This window comes from Acanthochromis polyacanthus, chromosome 1 (assembly GCF_021347895.1).
Source record: "Acanthochromis polyacanthus isolate Apoly-LR-REF ecotype Palm Island chromosome 1, KAUST_Apoly_ChrSc, whole genome shotgun sequence".
Taxonomy (NCBI): Eukaryota; Metazoa; Chordata; class Actinopteri; family Pomacentridae; genus Acanthochromis; species Acanthochromis polyacanthus.
The window spans coordinates 24,892,595-24,911,902 of NC_067113.1; the positions used below are offsets into that span (position 1 = coordinate 24,892,595).

General features: G+C 39.7%; 1 protein-coding gene across 1 annotated transcript; it reads right to left on the reverse strand.

The window, feature by feature from the left end:
• Positions 1-78: 78 nt before the first annotated feature.
• On the reverse strand, positions 79-15,386 carry LOC110950939 (RNA polymerase II elongation factor ELL-like). The gene is made up of 12 exons (XM_022193812.2): positions 15,070-15,386; positions 12,094-12,138; positions 11,855-11,976; positions 11,132-11,292; positions 9,831-10,129; positions 9,508-9,632; positions 5,481-5,961; positions 5,308-5,392; positions 5,161-5,227; positions 4,606-4,777; positions 1,339-1,383; positions 79-1,214 (listed from the first exon to the last, which is right to left on the reverse strand). The coding sequence occupies exons 1-12, from the start codon at positions 15,202-15,204 to the stop codon at positions 1,086-1,088; spliced, it is 1,866 nt and encodes a 621-aa protein (XP_022049504.1). The 5' UTR covers positions 15,205-15,386; the 3' UTR covers positions 79-1,085.
• Positions 15,387-19,308: the final 3,922 nt, after the last annotated feature.

Consider the following 19,308-nt stretch of genomic DNA (forward strand, 5'->3'; position numbering starts at 1 on the left):
GTTTTTTAACTTTAGGAATTTTATTGGTTGATTTTACAAAGAAAAAACACACTGCAAATAAGGAAAAGGATCACAGAGTAAATACAAACAAATTTATTTGAAACTCGGACAAAATCTCTTGATTTATTCATCATGCTTTCTGTAAAGTACACAGCATGCCACAAAACCTCTTTATTTTCTTAACTCTATACCATCTCATCCTACAGTAACAATAATCCCACAACTTTGCGCCACCTGATAATTAAAACCTGTTTCAATTTACACTTTGATCGAAGCTCACACTGTACATTCCCTGAATACATCTTTTAAGTTCACATTATGATCAACCTGACAGTCCGGTGTGACCCTGGAAAACCACCTGACAGATAAAACCAGTAGAATACTATAAAACCAGTCCAGAATAAGGAACCATGACTAAACTCAGGACTTTTTACTCCTGAATTGACGGCCAAACAAACACTGACCTTCTGTGCAAAATATTTATGGACAGATCTCTTCTCAGGACACATCTGCATCCCAGCTTCCATCAGAAGTAACTCTCTCCTGACCACACATGAGCTGTCTGAGTATGTACAGCATACAGTTTTCTCATGCTTCCAGCGTAAAACGTGAACACTGACATGGCCAACAGAACACAGAAGCAAATATTCAAATTGATTTAAGTCACAAAAAAAAACTAAAATGTGTGATGAGAATGGGAATCTACAAATGACTGTTTTTAGATTTAGCACCTCGTCTCCACATCCATTTGCAGTTTTAAAAGTAAGAGCTTAAAGGCTTTTGCAAAAAGATGTTGTTACTCCCTGTGCCCGAATCGTGTTGCTGTAGTCGTAGCCCTTCAGTCAAACCAGTTTCAAAGAAAAGATCTCGTATTAAAGGGCTACTTCTTCGTCCACCCTTACTGTCGCACAGCTGGCCTCCACAAATGTCTCCCAACCTCACTGACATTTACAGCAGGTCTCGTGGGACTGCGTTCAGCCATAGATTCCAGCTCAATGGCATTCAGCTCAGCAGCGTGATCCTTTCATTGCCTCAGGATGTTTGTTTTGTACTCGGTAAGTTCACTCGTCTCCCGGTGAGGCTCTTCAGTTGGGGCAGGAACGGTCCACGCTGAGCTGCTGCTGGTCGTACTCCGATATGAGCTTCTTGATGTGGGCCAGTTTGTTGTGTAGATATTCACAGCGAACTTTGTCCTGGTTGTAGTTGGGGTTGGACTACAAAGGACAAAAAATAAATAAATTATGATTATGTGATAGGAAAAAAAGAGAGAAGTGGTGTCACTGTCCACGAAGCAGCAGAACTGGAGTAAGTACAGACAAGTTTTAAGGAAGTTGTTACCTTCTTTATTTTGCGATACTCTTGAAGAATTTGATTATGAACAGTCTGCCAGGGAAAAACAGAAACAAGGCTTAATTATTAATTTCAATCAATTAAATATTGAAATACCATTTTAATCTGAGAAAAAACAAAACAAGAAAGCTTTCAAAGAACTTTAACGCTACTGCCCCATATACTTACTAATACGGAAAACTTGAAATTAAGAAATAATAGCATCTTAACCAAGTATTGGGATAACCTGATATTACAAGACTACTGTGTTTTTGATTTTGCCAAGAAACGCAGCGGAGGTAGGTGACGATCGGCGTATGTTTGTCCTTCCATTTGTCTGTGTGCAACATTACTCAATAAACACGCTTCGCTTAAAACATCCCCCGCCGTATATATAGTGCCTGGAAGAGTAACATAATCTATAGTGGACAATACACCAACAAAATGATACATCGTGACTACAATAAAAATAATCAGGTCAAGGTCATACACCCCAAAAGGCACATCTACATTACCAACAGGCTTAGTGTGTGCAATATGAATGAAATCCCTCAAGTAGTTCCTGAGATGTGCTCCGGAAACGAAAAAATATTTGAAGTGCCTCAGTATGACCTTGAAAATGAGGTCAAGGTCATACACCCCAAAAGGCACATCTATACTACATAGAGGTGGCCTGGGTGCAATATGAATGAAATCCCTCAAGTACACACGTGGACAAAATTGTTGGTACCCCTCAGTTAAAGAAGGAAAAACCCACAATTCTCACTGAAATCACTTGAAACTCACAAAAGTAACAATAAATAAAAATTTATTGAAAATTAAATAATCAAAATCAGCCATCACTTTTGAATTGTTGATTAACATAATTATTTAAAAAAACAAACTAATGAAATAGGGCTGGACAAAAATGATGGTACCCATAACTTAATATTTTGTTGCACAACCTTTTGAGGCAATCACTGCAATTAAACGACTTCTGTATTTGTCAATGAGCGTTCTGCAGCTGTCAACAGGTGTTTTGGCCCACTCCTCATGAGCAAACAGCTCCAGTTGTCTCAAGTTTGATGGGTGTCTTCTCCAAATGGCATGTTTCAGCTCCTTCCACATATGTTCAATGGGATTCAGATCTGGGCTCATAGAAGGCCACTTTAGAATAGTCCAACGCTTTTCTCTCAGCCATTCTTGGGTGTTTTTGGCTGTGTGTTTTGGATCGTTGTCCTGTTGGAAGACCCATGACCTGCGACTGAGACCAAGCTTTCTGACACTAGGCAGCACATTTCTCTCCAGAATGCCTTGATAGTCTTCAGATTTCATCGTACCTTGCACACTTTCAAGACACCCTGTGCCAGATGCAGCAAAGCAGCCCCAAAACATTACTGAGCCTCCTCCATGTTTCACCGCAGGGACAGTGTTCTTTTCTTCGTATGCTTGGTTTTTGAGTCTATGAACATAGAGTTGATGTGCCTTACCAAAAAGCTCCAGTTTGGTCTCATCTGTCCAAAGGACATTCTCCCAGAAGCTTTGTGGCTTGTCAACATGCATTTTTGCAAATTCCAGTCTGGCTTTTTTATGAGTTTTTTCCAGCAGTGGTGTCCTCCTTGGTCGTCTCCCATGAAGTCCACTTTGGCTCAAACAATGACGAATGGTGCGATCTGACACTGATGTACCTTGGCCTTGGAGTTCACCTTTAATTTCTTTGGAGGTTGCTCTGGGCTCTTTGGATACAATTCCAACGATCCGTCTCTTCAATTTGTCATCAATTTTCCTCTTGCGGCCACGTCCAGGGAGGTTGGCTACTGTCCCGTGGGTCTTGAACTTCTGAATAATATGAGCCACTGTTGTCACAGGAACTTCAAGCTGTTTAGAGATGGTCTTATAGCCTTTACCTTTAAGATGTTTGTCTATAATTTTTTTTCGGATGTCCTGGGACAATTCTCTCCTTCGCTTTCTGTTGTCCATGTTCAGTGTGGTACACACCTTTTCACCAAACAGCAGGGTGACTACTTGTCTCCCTTTAAATAGGCAGACTGACTGATTATGAGTTTGGAAACACCTGTGATGTCAATTAAATGACACACCTGAGTTAATCATGTCACTCTGGTCAAATAGTTTTCAATCTTTTATAGAGGTACCATCATTTTTGTCCAGGCCTGTTTCATTAGTTTGTTTTTTTAAATAATTATGTTAATCAACAATTCAAAAGTGATGGCTGTTTTTGATTATTTAATTTTCAATAAATTTTTATTTATTGTTACTTTTGTGAGTTTCAAGTGATTTCAGTGAGAATTGTGGGTTTTTCCTTCTTTAACTGAGGGGTACCAACAATTTTGTCCACGTGTGTAGTTCCTGAGATGTGCTCCGGAAACGAAATGCGGACGTACGGACAGACGGACAGACGGACAGACGGACGGATGCGATGACGCCAATATCCCCCTTCGTGCCTATGGCACGGCGGGGGATAAAAACAGAATAACGGATTTGGATGAAATTATCAGAGGTCAGAAATGACACAAGGACCACCTGATAAGATGTTGGCAGTGATGCGGCTTATAGTCTGGATCCATGGATTTCTTCAAGTTTTCTCAAGATAGTGGCATGGCGTCACTGTAACTATGACAACAAAAATGAACGCTACTTCAGTTGCCTGCTGACGAAAATGTGATTGCGATCCTACTACAAATCCACCGCGAATGCTTTTCTTGTTTTCGTGAAGTACTGTGCATGAAAATTGGAAATTAGAAACAGTTTAAGGGCACATCGTTTAATACTTGAAAATATGCAGATTCAGTTCTTAATCAAGCATTACTTTGAGTGTATAATGTCTCTAAGCTTTTCACTAAAACATTATGACCCAAGAACTTCCCTGAAAATTGTGTTACTGAACTTTGTTCATTGTTGCATTCCTAGTCAGTGCATCTGAAACAGTCACTATGAAAATGTCAATGACTGTTCTACCTCTGAGGCAGCTTCAGAGTGAAGCCTCTGATAAAAAGGAGCAAAAATCCATTGATGTGTAAAACAAAGACTCATTACACACAGGGAGGCAGATGAGTGTGCAGCAGGAGGGGCAGACTAGCAGAAGTTTCAATGGAATTTTCTTTGAAAGGTGGCATGATTTCAAGCTGCCTACAGCCTCTGTTGTCTATAAAAAAAACTACAAACTTACAAGCCTACAGCAACAGGAGGTGAGTGTTGATCTAAACTTAGATTTCACCCTATGACTAAGCTTTATGACGGCTGTGAAATTATCTGGGTGCAGCGTTTCTTTCCATGTACCTTGTATTTATGGGACTCGTGGTGAAGCTGCTTGAGTTGCGTGTCCAGCTCCATGAACTGCCGTGTCACGATGTCGATGCGAGCGTGCAGATCTCGGTACTCGCTGTACTCACTGTTAAAGTCCTGTTTGTAGCGCTGCCTCTGGTCATGGCTGCAAATCGTCGTGTACATTCTGTGCAGAGACGGCAAAGACAAAGCACTGGTCAGATGAGGCACAATTCCAGAATGCGTATATATGTAGCCACTTCAGATATTTTTAGGATTTTTGTGGAAGATTTTTGCTCATTTTTGGAAAAATATTTACAAGAATTTTCCTGCCAAATTTGGGGGATTTTTTTTTAAAAAATAAAACTTTTCAGGAAACTTTTAAGGAATTATTGGAATTTTCTTCCTGCAGGTTTTGCAAATTTTTTGAAATTTGGGGAATTTTTTTGCTAAATTTTGGGATTTTTTTTCAGACAAAGAAACAATATTTTTTGGTGCCTGAAAATTAAGACAGCAGGAGGGTTAAACGGAATACATCTACAAAAAAAAAAAAAAAAAACTACTACTTACGATAGATAATCTGTTGTGTCGCTGTCAACTTGAAGCACTTTAGTGTCAAATAAAATGCCCCTGGACTCTGAAAGAACAAAACAGTGTTAGTCAATTGGAAAAACACAGAAAAACTAACCCTTCAGGTCACCAACTGTAGGTGCTCACCTTTACAGTCTGCTGAAACTTTGTTTGGATCCTCTGAACTGCGATCTTTTCTTCCATCTTTCCTGTCCCTCCGTCTGTCCTTCTCCTTAATAATTAAAAACAATTTCAAGTTAGCAACCGATTACATTAAAAGGAGAAAACCTAAAAACTTGAAGTAGTAGTAGTTTTCTCACGTGGTCTTTGTGTTTATGTTTGCTCTTTTTCTTTTTGATAGCGTGTTTGTTGCGATCGGGCACTATCAGAGGGGAGGGGGAGCGATCAGAGTTCGGTTGAGGGGAATCATTTGGGACTTCAGTCTTCGCCTGAACAGCACAAGTTGGCTCTAACCTTTTAGCCACCTCTGCTTCCTTACAGACTGCCGAAAGGGAGTCAAAAAGTTTTTTAGGATCCAGCGAGTGACTTTGTCCGTCGTCCGCCGTCACTTTTGAGTCTTTGTAAGCGGCTTGTTCAGACGGCTTCGGCCTTGACTTGTCGTTGACCGTTTTGCTCGACAAGTGGGATATCCTGGGCTTCTTGCTGGCGAGAGGGTCGGTGTATTCCTCTGGCAGGGAGTGTTTGGGACGGTGGGCTGGCGAGGTGTTGGGGGTGTCTCGAAGCGGGCTGACCTGGGCCTCGGGGACAGTGAGGAGGTTCTGCTGCGGTTGAAACAGTCTCCTGCAGAGAAAGCAAAGCACATTAATCGCAAGTAGTATTCTCGTACATGTACTGGAGAGCATTACAACAGCCTGCAGATAAACACATACTGATGTAGGAAAGAAATGTTGTGGTGAACAGGCGGAGCAAGTGTTGAATGTGAAACCTCAGACCAACATAGCGAACAATAAAAAGCAGCAGCTGTGTCACCTACGGTCTGTAATTGGTGACCGTTTACTTGCAGCACCTTCTTTTCAAATGCACAGTATTGACACATCTTTTTGTTTTTAACCACTTAAATAAAATCTTAAGCTATTAAACAACACATGAAGAAAGAGGTTTAAACTTTAGATTCTTCAGTGCATCTACTTTTGCTTTGCACACTTTCCACACAGGCTTCATGTACTCATCATCTGACAAGCCTTTTAGCCTTCGCACGTATGCTGAGCACTTGTTGGATGCTTTTCCTTGACATTGCAATCCAAATAATCTAAATTTATCTAAACCGATTTTAAAACGAGTGACAGCAGAGATCAGGTCGTCCGATGCAGTCCTTCATCCTTCTCGTCCACTGTTAATAGACCTCACAGAGCTTGAAGTTGCATTTCGGGTCATCGCTCCTCAAACCAGCTGGAATGCTGCATCACTGACAAGCTGTGGTAGTCGTGTCGGTTAGATGTCGAATTCTGAATAAATTCTTTAGTTTCATTGATTGTTTTTGCAACTGCTTCTGAAAGAAGGCATGAATTTTTAGGGGCTGACTCACCTTCATGCCATGACATCTACTGAATACCAACACCTACTTCAGCACCACAAAGCTGATGTTTCAAACAAACTCGAAGGCTTACATTTCAATAAATGTCTTTTAAGTCTATATCTGTTGCTGAATGGACTAAAACAATGACGATTCTGCCTCACTGAAGAAAGCACTGCAATATATATATATATACTATTTGAAGTATCACAAACTGGGTGTCTGTGCTGATATTCTGCTAAAAAAGAAATATTGTTACTGCAAATGCAAACTGAGCATGCTCTATTGTTGCAGCTTCACATTAAAATCATCCAAATGGTGAAACATGAGTTGATTTTTATCATGAATTTGCCACAGGAAACGTGTTTATTACCCAGTGCTACACTGACTGCAATCTTTCATCAAAAATGCTGCTACAAAACAAGATAATGGTCATGTTGTTTTTGCGTTTTTCGACTGCAGATTAGCTTGAAATACTGCATTAGAAATGAAAAAAGGAGCAGCCACAGTGGGCTGTTAGGTTAAGAGCTGCAGGCAACACGCTGCACACCTCCAGCTTCTCAGCGAGGTAATCACCTTTCACTTTCATTGTGCCCTGCTGTTCTTGAAGTCACACTCTGTGCAGCATAAAATTAGATCATGGCTGCTCACCGAATAATGGTTAAGGGCCAATTATTGCTTGACTTCTTTGTTAGAATGGCAGCAGTTTGCTCATTTGCCCCCAGATGTTTTTGCCCTGTGTGTTACTACTGAAAATTTCAAGTGTCTCCAAATCCACCAAGACTGAAATTTTCAAGATTTCCATTTTAAAAAGGCAACAAAAATCCTCCCGTAAACTTTGAAAGGCTTCATCTGTTAACTGTTAACTAAAGCAGGTTGATGGAACTGATTAAGATATTGCCCATAATGTGTGCAAAGCAAACTTTTTTTCCTTCTTCTTGCACAGCATAATTCCACTTGTTTTGATGTGTTCAATACTGTTACAAGTAGTAAAAAAATAGATAAAAAAAGTCCCTTGAATGAGCAGGTGAGTCCAAACTTTATGGATGCTGCCACTGGGGGATCTCAGAATGACTAAATCTGCAGGTCTGACTGTGTTTACATGCACATGAGAACCGTGTGAACATTCAAAAATGATGATCACACATCTGCTTTCTTCAGAAGGAAATTTATCAATCAAGAAATCTATCTGGGGAAATCGGGTTCCTCTAGTCTGACCTAATTCAGCTGGGCTCACACACCAGGAGTTTTACAATCCTGACACATTTAACATCAGGTTGCATCACTCTCTAAAGCAGAAACTTCACAGACACCAAAGTGCAATATGCACGATATTGCAACTCTTGCAATATTGCAGGAGTATGCACGTAGCAGAAACCACATTAAAACTGGTCATCACTCAGTTTCCCAATCCAACACATCTTCTCACTAAGAGGCAGTTAAAGGGTATTCAATATAGGGTCTACATACCTACACAAGTATACTATAAACTGTGCTTTGACTTTGACCCGTCAAACTCTGTTATTGCTTTTACTATATGACCACTATGTCGTTAAAGCAATAATAGAGTTTAAGCCTTTATTATTGCATATTGCATCGAAGCACAAGGGCAATTAGCATCAACTCCCTGGACCTTTCCAAAAGTCAAATCTTACATTAATAATTTACAGGGCCAGACCCGAATATCCAAATATTCAGTCGTTATGGTGGTATCCGAATATTTATTTTGAGATCCGAATATTGGGAACCCCCCCCCCACATCCTCTACCCGATCCGAATATTCGTCATTAATCGGAGCCAAATATCCGGAGCCCAGAAACTGCTATTCGGGCCAGCTCTAGTCATTTATAACGGTACGTTGTGATAAAACCCCTGCAAATACAACAGGAGCTGTGTCACATCATACCATTATAAATGATTGTGGTGCTGCAGAGACGCCCCAGTCTATACATCATATTCTCCAGAGGTAAAGGAACATGCTTGTTTGGTAAAGACTGCAACTAATTTTTTTTATTTATTACGAAAAGAAATGCAAAAAAAATCCAATTCTCAGTAAAATCGCTACCCTTATTGCAATCTCAAAAGCTGTCAGAATAATTGCAAGATCATTTTCTTATGCATATTGGTCATCTATTGGTCACAACAATGGCATATCATACACTGCGGGATGTTAAAAAAAAAAAAAGAGTGCAGTGATCACATGGGAAGGTAGATGTAAAAAGAAAAAAATCTGTGGTGCAACAACTTGCTGTGACTCTAATAATACTTTCCTGTGAGAACAAATAAACAGAAAACAAAAGCAGAAGGATTGATGAGAAAATGGTTGGGGAGATGTAATGTGACAACTGGATATAAGATTTGACATGGGCCTAACATCGGTTCAGACTAAAGTCTCAGACCAGATTTTTCCTCCGATTGTCAGGAGGGTAAATGGGGATATATATTACCCTCAAACTCCTACAGTGTGAGCCTGGCTTTATAGATGAATTTGTACATTCAGGTTGTTGCTGTGAGCCAACTGTAACCAACAAATGGATCAGCTCCCATTAGTGAATAATGATGTGCCAGCTGAAAATTGTAAATGAGAAACACAGAATAAAGAAGGCCAAATATTTTCATTATATTCACCCTACCTCCACAACTCTTCAGGAAATACTAACACTGTGTCCTGAAAGAACCCTAGAACCACTGACAGTTTCTGAGCAAAGTTCCTCAGGCTGCACAGTTTCCTGAAAACTCATTTGATTAACTCCATATTGGTGACATTTTCAGAATGTGAAAAAGGCAGGGGGGTACATCCTTATCCGAGTTACCTGACGAGAATGCGTTTAAGGAGCTGCTGGTCCCCTGAGGTGTAGCCGGGCCAGTCCTTCTGCAGCTCCTTGTACAGGTTGTCCTTCAGAACAAATGTGTTGTCTCTGCTGTTGAGCTGGCCGACCTGCATACGCAAAAACAGAAAACAACCCACTTATTGTCAGAGCTCAGTGTTCACAGTTACCTCATTTTATACATTTTTGATCTGCGGTGACTTAGTGTTTCATCAATGTGCAAAATGGCAATATTTGCAGCCACGCATGCTCCAGAATCCTTCCTCTGGTGCACAAATGCATCTGGGTTAAACGGAAGAAGACATTACCTCCATCAGAACCGAGTCCAGCACATCTTTGTCTCCTGCTGTCAGTTTATCTTTCTGCAGCCTCAAGATCAGCTCAGGCCTCCTGTACGGCCTCAGAGCCAGCAGGTGAGTTACTCTCTCCCTGAGGGGTCTTTCCTGCACGTCGCCCACGCTCTTCCTGTTCGACGCACAGGCGCCTTTCTTCAGCTTGGACGGGCCGACTCCCCTCTTAATGCTGCCGAGAAGGGACTGGGACGAAGGTTTGGGCTTGGTCAGGCTGGCCAGAGCAGGGGGTGGGGCTCGCACCGTTACCTTCTTGCCTACAAAGAAGCAGGAAAGCTCACATCAAAAGGAAGCCCGGCACGAATAAAGCAAAAAATATCTTCAAAGGAGATCACGGAAGGTTCACGGGGGTTTTACTGACGCTTCTATCATCAAAGCTACCTTCTGCTGTGCTTGTTTTCCTTAAAATGCTGCCCATTAGAAGGTGACTGGGCTGTAAATGTGCGTTAACTCTTGCTATTTCACGCTGGATGCGGCAACACGACTCTTTCTGCCACTAGAATAGTGCATCACACAGGAAACATTTGACCCCTTCAGGAACCCACAGTCAGGATAAAAAGCTGCAGCTCAGTGAGCAAAAGCTGCCACCTAATTTAGGAAATAACCACATGATTGCACAAGGCTGTAGTGAGTAAGGTTTCTTTTTTTTTTAAGCTTCCTTTGAAGGCACATACACCACCCTTGCTTACATGAACATTTTCATACACGTTAGTTTTCACGATTCTTTGTGTGCATTCAGAGCGAGAAGATGACACCGTCTGACATGAACGTTTAGAAGGATGTGGTTTTTGCGGTTGGAAATAGAAAAACAGCGGTGGCACAAAAAAAAAAAAAACAGCTAAATCACTGGTTGTATTGTGTGTATGTATCTGTGGTGAGTTTATGCAAAACAGCCTGTATGATCTGAGTTTGTAGATTACAGAGACACATTTGCAACTACACAGTTATAATGTACACTTGAATATATACTTCAATATCTGTGCGTGTGTCTGACGTATAGAAAATTAACGAATATTTTAAAAACGCACACACAAAAAGGACAAAACATGCAGGAGAAAACAAGAGAGACTGTTACTATGTCACACTGGTTACCACACATGTTGCCACAGCAACCAACGCAATATGGCTGACAGTGTTTTCTGGATGTTATCAGCACAGTACAAATTTGTCTTCAGGTCAGTGTTATTTCCTAGCAGGAGTTGTGTGTTGTGTAACCACGCAGACTCCGTGGACACGTGAGTGTCTTCTATACTTCCTACCCTGGTAACGCCCTCCATGTTTGATGACAATGGCCCCTCGGCTGCGCGTCTCCTCCTCAGCTTGGGCCATGCTCTGACGAGCTTTATCGTACGAGTCATCTGTAGCGTTCACCGTCATCTTCTTCTGAATCACCCCGAGACACGACAGCTCCTCGGCAGCACTGAGAGGATGAGCACAGACAGTGATCTGACAGGCTGCTTCTACACGCTATCCATTTCAAACAAAACACTGTTTTTCCGTGCAGGGTTGCTTCGGTGATGATTATGCTTCGTTAAATGTATTACCACATTAGAATGACCTCTATATTTAACAAATTGTGAGGTGGATTACTCCTCAACTTGTCGCAGCTCCTGACATTTATCAAATTCACTTTGCACCTCTGCAATTTCTGTGCTTTCCTAGACATGTACAGTCAGGAACCCTGGGTTTCTCCTGGCATTTAGACACAGAACAGCAGGGTGACTTTCACACAGCAGCGGAGTGGAGACATTTTAAAATATTTAAAGACATTCAGGCAGTCAGCTAATTCTATATATAGAATACAAAGTAAACATATAATCATGTCATCACAGTGGAACAAAAAGCCCTCGTGTTTTTGCAACCCTACACTTATGACATGCTTTTCTCCCCTCCTCAGAACCCAATTTAAAATCAGAAAAACTTTTGTGCTGAAAAAGTCGAGGTTATTTGTGTTTAATGTGGCATTTTCTATGCTTTTTTACCCAGTGCTGAGCTGTTTGACGCAATCAAAGCTTCCATGTGGATTGTCACGGGCGACGTTAGTCACTCCAAAGGTGAAAATCCTCACTTCATCTCTGTTCTCCGAACGCGGGATGGTGATTTGCTGCGAGACAGAAGAAGGAAACAGACAGAGAAAAAGATTTAACCTCTTTAAAATGTCCAAAACATGAGATGAAATGATGACTAACTGTATACGAGTAGTAAGACTGCTCCTTCTTACCCCTTTATTGCCACTAAAACAGATGGTGGGATGGGAAGACGAGCCCTGGAGAAAAAGAGCAAACACGTGATTGATTTACATGTGTTTTGGAATCCCACGAGCACAAACATACAGATCCACACACGCACGTGCATGTAGAACTGATAAGACGCCAGCATGGATATGTGTAAATCAATCAACACAGATGATGTTTTGTTAGCTGTATGCGTGCTTTTGACTACTTTTCTGACTGATTTTATGACTTTCAATTGCCTTGGCCGATATTTACACAGCAGGAAGGCAAACGGCCGATATACAACAAAAATATCGCCCTGTTGGGGCTTTTTCTGCTGCTTTTTTTTTTTGCGTCTGATACAACTGAATGGGACACAAGCGGCTAAATAAACTCCTGCATCTTGTCTGCTTCCTTAGGTAGATCTGCTCGTTTGTCTTCACCTCACTTGTTTTTAAATTCACAAGCATTCAAATGCATTAGCGACATAAGTGTCAAATGAAAAAACTATGGCTGAAAAATAAACAGTATTAATCAGCAGTCGCTCAAATTTCCCTCCTGCTTAATGTGTCACAAGTTTCAGTTTTATTTATTTTATTTTTTTATGGCATCGGTTATAAATTTAGCCCTTTCACAGCATTGGAAGCACAGCTCTGAACCATAAAAAGTAACCTATTAGCTGCAGTAGCCACTCAGGCCCCAGTGTCCGGTGCAGACTGACCCAGTATAACCCCTGTTAGCCATTCACATGTTAATCGGCCTACCACTAGCTAATACCCATTTGCTTTTTGTTCTGGAAGCTGTTTTTTTGTGTATGTGTATCGACAGACAATCTAAACGTGTGACAAACAAATCACAACCCCACAGATGAAGCACGTCAAACATGTTTTTTTTTTGTCTTAGGAAGACGTGGGCGACTCAAGAACTGTCACTGAAGTCATCATCTGTCTGAAGGCTACAAGTTTATTGGAGTTGTGGATTTAAAAAGAAGTCAGCTCACAAGATCGATCATGATCTCTGCCTGGGACCGGCCAATCTCGGCAACATCAGCTTCTGTTAACCCTCCTGTTGTTCTCATTTACAGGCACCAAGAAAATATTGTTTCCCTGTCTGAAAAAAATCTAAAAAAATTCTGCAAAAAATCCCCCAAATGTCTGAATATTTGCAAAACCTTCAGGAAGAAAATTCCAATAATTCCTTAAAAATTTCCCTTAAAAGTTTTATTTTTTAAAAATCCCCCAAATCTGGCAAGAAAATTCTTGTAAATATTTTCAAAAAATTAGTAAAAACTTCCAAAAAATACCTAAAGTGACTACATAAACTTCTAATATTTTCTTTAAGAACATTCACATCAAAATCAAACAAAATCCAGCAAAGCTTTGGTTGATTTTAATGTGAACGTTGTTAAAGAAACAATTTTATCATTTCTTTTTTCCACCAAAAGATGTTCAGATATTTCCCAAAAATGTTGAAAATGTGGACATCAGAAGTTTCACTGTGAAAAATTTTTTTCTCCATATTTCTAAACTTTAAATGGGTCAAGTTTGACCTGCAGGCCAACAAGAGGGTTCACACAACACACCTTAATGTCAGAGCTAACTGTCAGTGTTGGAGTTGCATTATGGGTAATGTAGGTTTTGATGTGAAAGAATATAATAATAATGCTATATAATATACAATAATGCTAAAGATTATATCCTCGTACCACTTTGTAATCCTACTTTAAGTGTTTATTTTCCTCCTGACCACATATGTGTGTGAATACAGATGTTAAACAAAGTATTAATTTATTTATTTGTGCATATTAAGCAAACTACTCTGCATCTTTCCTTTACTCCTAACTGCAAAATGTCCTCCGAGGACGCATGACCATTCTGCCACTTGTGCATCGAGTGTCCTTTCAGTAGATTCAGTTTGATTTTAAAAGGAAGAGGGCCAGCGAAGGTCACAGCACCCTGCCGTTCAAATACGCTCAGAATACAGTGAAAGGAGGTGTCATCTCTCGCAGTGGGTGAAACGGCCTGCTGGAATATGCAGAAATGACAGGCCAAAGTGGCGCATTTGCAACACGGACGGAAAGTATGCGATGGCCCGAATCCGAGTTGACCTTTTCACGGAGAGGAATCCGCAAAGTCCACCTGTTGATGAGTGCAGAAAGTGGGTTGGCTGCCAGTGCAGAGTCTGGCCCAGCTGCATGTGGAGGTGGTGTTGTTTATAAATACATATAAATATATCTGTGATCTGGCCAAGTAGGTTGTGAATAGCCACACTTGGAGCTATATAAAGACTCCAAATGGATGCACAAGAACAATACTGTGTGCATGCTGGACTCACTCATCATGCACCAGGTGTTTTCCCCTCCTTTCTGTTTACCTCATCACTACACTAAACACGACAGGAGCCGTGCGGTTTTCAGCTTTCATCAGAAATGCTGTCATTTCTTCACAGAGGAGTTTCCAATGTGCATTACAAGGAATTAGTGAATTGAGGAAGTGTGCATGACTGTGCTCAGCTTCCTGCAGCTTCTATTCATCTGTGGTAAACTGGGTCAAATGGTAGATTTCTGTCTATTTGATAAAAATGATTTTTCTCTCATAAAATCATCCTCCTCCTCCTACTACTACTCCTAGCAGCCTTTTCCTTTCTTCTCCAGCATTGATTAGCATTCACAATACTTGCCAGCAGCTTGTAACGACTTGGCTAGCAGCTTGTTACGAGCAGCATCACACACAGGACAGCGTTTCCGTATTATGCAACATGTAGATTTATTTCATAGCTAAAAAGGAGGGCATGTGGGAGAAAACAACAAAAACAAAAACAACAGAGGACGGTGCTGCTGAACTTCGGCCGAAACTCGCCTTCCCCGCTTCGTCTCACGGTTCCGTTTCAAACTAAAGCTAACAAAGTGCTACAACACATTTGGCAGCTAATGTTTGTGTTAGCTAGTTATTCGTGGAGGAAACTGTAAATAAAAAAGCGCCCACCTTGGCGTTGTGAAAGCCACCAATGGCTCTTGCCGCGCTGTCAGTGAGTTTGACATGAAAAACCGAGACGTTACCGCCACCGCTCAGTTTACCGCTGGACAGTCCGTAGCTCTGCCGCTCCTTCAGCGCCGACATCCCGCCGCCGATCCCGCCTCCCGCCGGGCTGTTCTATCGAGGACCGAGAGGCATGAATAGACACGAACATGGAGCGGAGGAATTGGAGGGAGAAGGACGGAAGGAGCTCCAACGGATCCGTGTGGCCGCTGATGCTGCTTCTCCGCCGCGCGCTATTCTGGAGTAGATCGCATTACGTCATGACGACTGAGCTGATTTTATTGGCCCAGAGACATAAATAAACCATTACGTAGGCTTACGTAACCACTTCCACTTTACACCGTGCTGCTCCTGGTTTCTGCACATGAAGGGAATCACTAAAATGGACTGCTGTCTGTGGTTTATATTGAATTATATTATATAGATTTAGATTTCTATTTTTCTAAATAAACACAGCATGAAGCTTGTGAATAGCTAGAAAAAGCGATGAGATGAAGTGAAAAATGCCCAAAAGTCATTTAATCAAATATTAGCATTTCTGTATGAATATTTTTGATCCAGCAGATTGTGTAAAAGGAATCAAAATTAAAGATTTTTTTTGTCACAAAAATGCATGTATCATTCCATCATAGAAAATTCAGAGATAAAGAAGTAATTGAATATTCAAGACTGTCACAATATAATATATATTAAAGTTTTATTAATGCACCTCAAATCAGTTAAAATTAATGTAGCAATAATCAAATAACTGTGATTACAGTATCAAAAATAATGCCTGTCTTGTCTAGCATTTATGGTTCAGTTAAAGTAATATTAGAAAATGAAAATAAATATTTGTATTGACTTCTGAGATAAAATTTGTTCCCGAAGACATTTAACCAAATATTAGCCTTTCTGTATGAATATTTTTGACCAAGCAGATTTGGTCTTTCTTTTCTTTCAGAAAACCTAAAATGAATCTATAAAAGAATCAAAATGAAAGATTTTTTGCAGCTCTCAAATCACAATAACTGCTTAAATTAGGCATTTCTTATTCACATCCTTTCATCTTCATATCGTGGTATTTTTGACTCAGAGGAAAGTTTTTGAAAATCAAATTTTGAGAAACATTAAAAAAAATAATTCATGTTTTAGACAAACCTTTCAGTTTGCAACATAATGCTGCATCAGCTTCATACTGTGTGTAACTGAAAGTGTCTCTTTTTTTTGTTGCATTAACTGGTTTAAAAATAAATTTAAGGTTGGGTAACTTAGTGAAAATGACTTTAAAACTTCATCTTGAGTTCAGAATTTCAAATTCCCTCTTCTATCTTGACATGTTCGGACTGATTAATAAGCCTATTTATATATTACTAAGCCTGGCTATTTAATTCTTTGATTGTAAAGGGAAACATTCATTTCCTGAACTCAATTTACTCTTTTGGTTAAACATATTTTCATTAAAAGTTGTCATAAATCTTAAACAGTTTTCAAATTATATTTGTAAAAGATGGAAAACTGCTGAGGATAAAAGATTAGAATGAGCTGAATATTTTTGGCCTGAATGTATTTTTTGGTCGTTTTCTCTATTTATTCAATTTCATGTATGTCTTTTGTTTGGTTTTGTGTTTTTGTCTTGGTTTATTGGAATTTTTGCCGGCTGTTGTTGATTCTTGCTTTTCACTTGAAAAATTTTGTAAAATGTTGATTATGATCATGTTCTTTTTGACAGTTACTATATGTTTTCTAATTTGTACAAAACGTATGTTTGGTTTCTTTTGTCATGTTGTGCAAATAAAATTTATAGCTTTGCACTTTGAGGAAGGAAATGAGGACGTAGAAAACAGTTGACAGAACATTATTTATGATCTGAAAGCAAAACCAGTCTGGTCAGCCTCAGTCAACAGTACAGGTCTGTCAGTCTGTAATGCACTGAGCCTAAATCAGGGTTTGTGTGGTACAGAAGAAAGTATTTTTAAACCATACACTATAATTTTGTTTGATTTACTCTCATCTAGTGGAAAAATGTGCTGAGGGACATATAGTGAATGCAGACATACTCAAATAGCAATAAAAGGCTACATAAGACGAAAACAATCTATTTCTAATAACTGATATTATAATACGTTGTAACATGGACTGCGTACATTAGTGCTATAAACTAAAGCCCCAAATGAACAAAAATGAAGAAAGAAAAAGAAGAAATCAAACCTCAACCAGCATAAAGTGAGCTTTGTAAAATATTGTGTATGCAAAAATGTACTGGATTCTACTTTACATCCATCTGTCATATCAAACAGACTCTCGGCTTTTTCCAAATCACTTCCTGTCCTCTTCTGGGACTCAGTGGTCCAGTTTCCACAGCCAAAGGCAAAAAGCCAGACCTCAGCTGGGCACAAACAGACCTCTGAGCTCAGGTAAAAGCGACATATTGCTCAGATTGGTGTTTAAAAATGCAATACTCTCAGAAGTAAGTCATTCAAAAAAAAACATTTACTTGAATAAAAGTAGAAAAGTAAGAGCATAAAAATATACTTAAACTACGAAAAATAAAAGCACCCATTAGGCAGAATGGCCCATTTCAAAAATAATACACAGTGTCATAGTACTGGATTGAAATAATTGATCATTTATATATCTATTACTTTAACATTGCAGTATTTAAATGTGATGAATTCAACTTTTTCATTCAGTGCTATGTGCTTTAATCTCGAATTTAAAAATGTGTTAGTTGATTATTTATCAGAATCTGTTAACTAACTGTATTCAGAGCTTTAAAATATCTGTTGTGATGAGAAAGGTGCAATATTTGCCTCTGGAATCTAAAGTGTGAAGTATACTTTTAAATTGTACTCAAGTACAATAATTCCATCTTAAATCCCCAAAAATTCTAAATGACTTCTGTTCCACCATCTCTGATTTGCCTGAAATTTTTCTAGCTGAATATATGGATGTCTATAAAGATATTTGTGAAATTTTAGCTTGATCCAATACTATCTGAGAGAATTGTTTTCAGAATGCCTGTCAACTCACATTTCAGCACGTTTTTTTGCACTTTGACATTTGAGGCTGCATTTTGATGACGATATCACAGGAACTATCCAGTACAAAGCCCTAAAACACACCAAGAAACACATTAAAGATGATTTTACTGCTGGAAGCTGCAAACCAGCGCCTAAAGAACAACCTAAGGCAACAGAGCCAAACCCGGTCAGTGGTGAAGAGAAGCAGAGGAAATGTTTGACTGCAATAAAGCAGGAAGACAGTGTGCTGCTCAGGTGTTCCTGATAACACCAAGCAGCCACCTGGACAGCCAATAGGAACAGAGCTTACTGGAAGTCCAGAGGGCTGGCTTAGTGAAGTAAATTTAGTTGAAAGTTGAAGCAGAAAGTTAACAAAGAAAGTTGAAAACCACCTTCTGATACCTGAAATCTCTGAGATTTCACACATAGAACGCCTGAACATGTCAATAGTTGACCCATCACTGTAAAAACGTCACAGTATGGTGTGTTGCTCAAAAAACATTATGACCCGGTTCTCTAGGGTCGCTGAGGAGCAACACATAAACAGGACAAACACTGGTTTCCAGGGGGTTAGGCAGCTATTTATTTGAAAGAGTAAGTTTACAACAACACAACATGTGAACAGAAAAATCACAAAGTCTGTCTTTAGTTCAGCTGAAAATCTTAGTTTTTGTCTTTTTTATTGACCAAACTTTTCAGGAGGTAGATGAAGAATAATTAAAGCTCTCACGTAGAAGTCCAACTTATTCTGGATCCTTGTGGAGAGTTTAATCTTAGAGTTTGTAAAGCTGTTGAGTTTTTAGAGTCACATGGATTGTTTTGACATTTAATAACCGAGTCCTGAAATAAAATTACAGTTGTGGATTTCTGTCATTTAGTCTGGACTAAACAAATAACATCCATCCATCCATTCTCTGTACACCGCTTTAACCTCACTAGGGTCGCGGGGGGTGCTGGAGTCTATCCCAGCTGGGATAAACAAATAACAGCAGCATAAATCTCAAACGTCATTATGAGGAGTCTGGATTGAGGTTTCTCCCTTGATAATGATCAAAACATGAAATTTAGGGTGGTTTAAAGGAATATTCCACCTTAAATCTTTAAATGTTGACCTAAAAGGTTGGTTTCAGGAAGTATTCCACCTACAAGGTCCTCACACATCCATCTTAAAGGAATATTCCAC

Coding starts and splice junctions, on each gene's coding strand:
- LOC110950939 (XM_022193812.2), bottom strand. CDS start 15,204: ATGTCGGCGCTGAAGGAGCGGCAGAGCTACGGACTGTCCAGCGGTAAA. Junction 12,139..15,069: donor GTGGCTTTCACAACGCCAAG/GTGGGCGCTTTT, acceptor CTTTTTCTCCAG/GGCTCGTCTTCCCATCCCAC. Junction 5,228..5,307: donor AGTTTCAGCAGACTGTAAAG/GTGAGCACCTAC, acceptor TTGTTCTTTCAG/AGTCCAGGGGCATTTTATTT.